Below are 5081 nucleotides of genomic sequence, written 5' to 3' on the forward strand. Positions count from 1 at the left end.
CCCCAGCGGCCCCCACTGCCACTTCCTCCCCAGTTTACAAATATACAACTCTGTGGGTGTTTTCAAGAGCTGCTTCTTCGAACAGATACAGCTGAAGGGAAAGCGCAACAGGGACTGCGTGAGAGAAAAAACACACACACACACACACACACACACACTCACACACACACACACACCAAAGCTTCAAAGAGTGATGAGGCTCTTGTACAAGGGCATGTCCGCAAGCACGCTTGTCACCATGGTGATGAATTGAAAACATTCATCTGTAGCATTACAGTGAGTAAGCATGCTGATCTGAATGTCTGGAATGCACATTATGCACCTTCATCATAAAAGTCCTAAGTGTAATACTGCTGCTGCACTGTAAAACCAATATTGCAGCATGAACAATTTGGTGGCTCACCAGCAGACATTTAATGTGTCACTATGCTAAAAAAAAAAAAACCCTTGTGACTCGTGGTTGGACTGAGTTGGTGTGACTTTCAATGCTACTGAGACCACTCAGCAAAGGTTCCAGCAGCAGCTCCACCTGACAAAGCAGGAAGTGAGTTCACTCGAGCTACATACCAGCTTGAAGAAAAGGCTTGAGACAACCAGCAGACTTTTCAATCATTGTCTGTTTATTTTTTTTTATATTGTGCAGATTATTTGTACATAAATACAGCAGAATTAAAGCAGTCTTGTCACTAAAGGAATAAATAAATAATGTGCAGTATGTATTAAAGCAAGAATGAAAAGAAATGTGTAAGGTTACATTATGTTTTTGATTTTAGCATGATGCTTATGCTTATACTCAGTAGCAATACAAAATGAGAAAAACTGATCTATGTGAATATACAAGTGAGCATATAAAAAGCGCCTGATTTGTTACACCACACCTCTCTTCCTGGTTATGGACCTGCTCTTACATTATTATTATTATTATTATTAATAATCCCTGAGAAGATTCTATGACATGTCTTATCCACTATTTAATCTTATTCCAAACTTTCAGATTCACAATGATGGTGATAATGATCAATGTGATGTTTAGATCATATATACACCAAAGATGTTCTCATAGGCTTTGTTACGATCAATCCTTGTGGTGTTGCTGACTGTCACATAAAGAGTGTCATCTTTGTAGAGGTGAAACACTCCACCCAGGTAACTGTTGGATCGCTTCGAATTTGAGGAGTATATCCTGGACTGCAGGAGGGGGATGCTTCCCCCTGCGTACCTTATAGTATGCCTGGTGACGGTATGGTGAAAGTTACCATTGTCTTTGAAGAGAATCTTTGAATAGACATAGTAATAACCCTCCTTCTGAATGATGAGACCGCCATCTTTGTAGGTCATTTCATAGAGGAGAGGGTCTGCAATCATACTCCATGCCATGGTCTCTTGTTTATGAACTACATCATCTCCACCTGAAAAAAAACAAACAAACATGACAACAGCAACAATGTGAAGTCTGATTACTTTAAAACAGACATCATAAATTCACCCTTGTGAAAGTAATTTTAATATTTTCTTGTTGTTATACTGAAAATGAAAATTATGGTGATGGATATGAGAACAACGCTGGTCTCACCTGTCAGATGTGCAACTGGTTTGGATGGAGAAATACCGTACCTGGGCCATATAGTGGGAGCATCATCACCTGTGTGAGGACCAGACACAGTGTCTTTAATGTGGATTAAGTAACTGAAGATATTTACCATTTGAGTAAAAAGTGTTGAGACATACCGCTGATGATCTTAGAGGATGATGCTGAGTCAGCCTGCAATGCAAACAACAACAAAAAAAAACTCTCAGTCGTGTGTACGTGTGTTTGTGAGCGTGCACATGCAGGTGCAATCACTACGGGTGGATGGTGGATAGGAGACAAAGTTGTGGAAATAAGATGTAAAGAGCTACAATCTCTCCATGTGCCAGCAGATCTTCTCAAAGTTCTCCACATCATAAAATCTACATTGTAATTAAGGGAAACTTGTGTTTTTTCTATGGTTTTATCTTTCTGCAAATGAAAGTAGGACAGGTCTGTGTTTCTGGTGATGAGCAAAAGGTAGATAACACAGGAAATAGACCACTTCCTTTTCTTCACCGTCCCCTGCCTCTAAAGTACGTACATACCCTTGTTTGCAAAACAGTGTCAGACCAAGAACTGTATGTCCCCCCAACCCCCACTGCCATGACGGCTGCCTTCACACTGTGCATCAGACAAGGACGGGAAACTGAGTCACAGACATACGGAAAAAGCACTGACCATCCAGCATCATGGAACATGAATCCTGCATGCTCCTGCCCCTTGGGGACGTCAGTGGAATTCTTCATAAATGGGCCGGACATTAAATGTACTTCTCCATCTGTACTCCACTTTCTTCCCCATAATAGTGAAATCATTTCATCGTCAGCAGTTTTCAGAGAAAAACAATCATTCATATTTTTGTTTCTGTCACGAGGGTCCTTTCGGTTTACTGATGACTTTGCTTCACAAAGCAGATAATTGTTGCGTAAAAAGAAGTCCTGAGGTGCGGGCCTGCTTTTGTTTGACAATATGCTGAAGACATGATTTTTTGCCCCAACCAAAACTCCATCGTGACAATATGGGAAAATCCGATCAAAAACTGACTCCTGGACAGAAAAAAATTTCCATTTTGATTATAGAAGTATAGCAGCAATGCAGAGCACACAGTTTCCTACAGATAGCATATGACTCCATGAAATACAGACATGAAAAATGGTCACTGCACCTGTATTTCTTCCTTGTACTGTATATTTAATTAATAAAACTCACAATGTTGAAATTTTTACAGCTGTAAAGTAACTTTTTCATCACCAGCACAGTCTTTCCTACTATTTCATGACATCCTTTTATATTCCATGGTCACTCATTTTAGTATTTTGCAATTTTTACCTTAACATGATGCAATAGTGTCAATATAAATTTAATTTACTTTCAGTAATGACGTTTGTGCATGAAAATAAATACACAAGACTCATAAAGAGTTAGAGAGTTCTGGGTAGAGCGTGACTGAAAAAAGTAAGAGTAAGAGTAAGACAAAAAAAAGAAAGTTGAAAGTGAAAATGAGCTGTTAAAACTGAATGAACTGAATCAGATCTTGTGAGAGCAGTGACATTCAAAACGTAATGAAAGAAAAAGGAATAACTGTGAGATTCATTTTTTAGGAAAGCACGGGGATGGAATAGAAAGTAGAGAGCGGATACTCACAGATTCAAGTTGGTAGAGACGGTAGATGAGGCAGGCTTCTATGGCCATGCCACACAACGCCAGGCTCACCAGCATGAACATCAGGGTCTGTGCTGCCCCGGCGCGCTGTTTCTTCTGTCCCACCCTGGGTGGTAATGGAGGCCTCGTGGCGTGGCTGTCCACCACAAACACAGAGGGATGCTTGGACATACCTACAGTGCTCTGTCTGTAAACGAAGAGAAAAAGTGTGTAAATATCCTCCAGAAGTTGTAAGAAGGTACAGCTTCAAAGGGGGCCGTGGAGACTTGAGACCCAAGAGACAGAGAAGTGTGAAGAAGTAGCAAAATGGGTGGGCTCACTTGCGGTTGGTTCAAGTAGTGATGGCTCACGAGTAGTCAGATACAGAACAGACTCAGATATAGAAACCTTGAGATATATCACACCTTTGGAGGCCGTCAGAGATGCACCTGTCTGCACTCAGCAACTGCAAGCAAGAAAATCAAACTGTGGCTAATGTTAATTTTTATCACACTGATGCAGAACCTGACCGCCGATCAGTCAAGGTAGACGGCAACAAGTGGGAGACACAGCAAAACGCATTTAAGCTCCCCTTTACACCCTCCCACTTTACTGTAAGAGCAATGTTGAAATAACTCCATTCACACTTCCTCTCTTGCTTACACACTATCTGTGGCTTGTCTCATGGTCTGATGACAACAGTTACAGTCCAAAATGTATTTCATGATTCAAATCTTAACCACTTATCATTTATTATGCAAAAAGTTTAACTTTATGCTTTGTTGCAGGGGACAGTGCAGAGCTGTGAGTCATATGTGGTGGGCTCAGTTTGGTGAATTCTCTTACGATACATTTTAGGGTGTAAGTGCTAAGCTTATATAAAACAGATTATTCACCTCCCAAAAGAATTGTGTTTTTGTGTGATAGATGGAAGTGAACATAACATTTGCGGCTACAGACCTGTGTTAGAGGTTCTTTCTGCTGTCTGAGCAGGAGTGAAGGCTTTGAAAGAGGTGGATGCTTACATGTCACAATACTTTTTATGATGTATTTGAGAAGTAATGCGTCGCTTCTGTTAAATATGTTTCTCACCTGGACTCTTCTGACACCAAATGGATAAATAATTAGGATCATCTTGGTCCAACTTCTAAACATTTGGGTGACATTTAATAAAGTTGGGACTGCATGGTTGTAGCCTATATGGTCAGATCAGTGTAGGGGTACAAGGTCACAAGGCCAAATGAACTGAACTAAACACACATGATGTGATGTCACCTGACCTGACCTCCAAGTATTGTGGTGGCAAACTGAGGACAGCGACTCTGTTGTTGATTTCTGATCATATATTAGATGTGTTCTTCATAGATAAAAAAACAAAAACAAAACACATACAAACATGATATTTTTGTGAAACCCCGTCACTGACACGTACCAATACCTTCAACCATGTCAAGGCTATGGCCAGGTTTTAGTATGCTTTTATCCACAGCTCCACCTATAGGATGTACAGGACATGACAAGGCTACATATGTTAGAAGGTATTATTACAGTTCAGAAAAAGAACATTTTTTATACTTGTTCACAAATAGCAAAAGTATAAATTCATATGAAAAGTTTTAAAACTGTGATGAAACTTTGAAAAAATAAAAGATGTACCTTTGCAGGGCACTTTGGTATCTTCTGCTTCTCAGTTTTGCATGTGGACCTCTATTGGTCGACAGAGATAGTGACTCCACTCATTCGGCTTTGATCAAGGAGGCAGTCACTCTCAGTGGCTCTTCTCCACAGTAGGAGAGAAAGTAACATACAGAGAAGTTGTTTTATTGTGCTCTTGTAACATAAGAGTTGGTCAAAGTGGAATAAATGGACT

General features: G+C 40.2%; 1 protein-coding gene across 3 annotated transcripts; it reads right to left on the reverse strand.

The window, feature by feature from the left end:
- Positions 1-599: 599 nt before the first annotated feature.
- tnfsf14a (TNF superfamily member 14a) lies at positions 600-5007 on the reverse strand. 3 transcript variants are annotated; one of them, XM_023404368.2, is made up of 7 exons: positions 4868-5007; positions 4644-4706; positions 3637-3677; positions 3215-3419; positions 1729-1762; positions 1574-1642; positions 600-1409 (listed from the first exon to the last, which is right to left on the reverse strand). In XM_023404368.2, the coding sequence occupies exons 4-7, from the start codon at positions 3401-3403 to the stop codon at positions 1030-1032; spliced, it is 672 nt and encodes a 223-aa protein (XP_023260136.1). In that variant the 5' UTR covers positions 3404-3419; positions 3637-3677; positions 4644-4706; positions 4868-5007; the 3' UTR covers positions 600-1029. The 3 variants fall into 3 exon arrangements, with proteins under 3 accessions (XP_023260136.1, XP_023260133.1, XP_023260135.1); XM_023404365.2 differs by having other exon boundaries at positions 3553-3677; XM_023404367.2 differs by lacking the exon at positions 3637-3677.
- Between the last annotated feature and the right edge of the window lie 74 nt (positions 5008-5081).

This window comes from Seriola lalandi, unplaced genomic scaffold (genome assembly GCF_002814215.2).
Source record: "Seriola lalandi dorsalis isolate HSWRI2012SDOR001 ecotype SW California unplaced genomic scaffold, Sedor1 jcf7180002054240, whole genome shotgun sequence".
NCBI lineage: Eukaryota > Metazoa > Chordata > Actinopteri > Carangiformes > Carangidae > Seriola > Seriola lalandi.

Excerpts from the sequence above, each read along its gene's own strand:
- tnfsf14a (XM_023404367.2), bottom strand. The coding sequence starts at position 3,403 with ATGTCCAAGCATCCCTCTGTGTTTGTGGTGGACAGCCACGCCACGAGG. Across the intron at positions 1,643-1,728 it reads ATCCTCTAAGATCATCAGCG|GTGATGATGCTCCCACTATA; the intron begins GTATGTCTCAAC and ends GTCCTCACACAG. Across the intron at positions 1,410-1,573 it reads ACCAGTTGCACATCTGACAG|GTGGAGATGATGTAGTTCAT; the intron begins GTGAGACCAGCG and ends GTTTTTTTTCAG.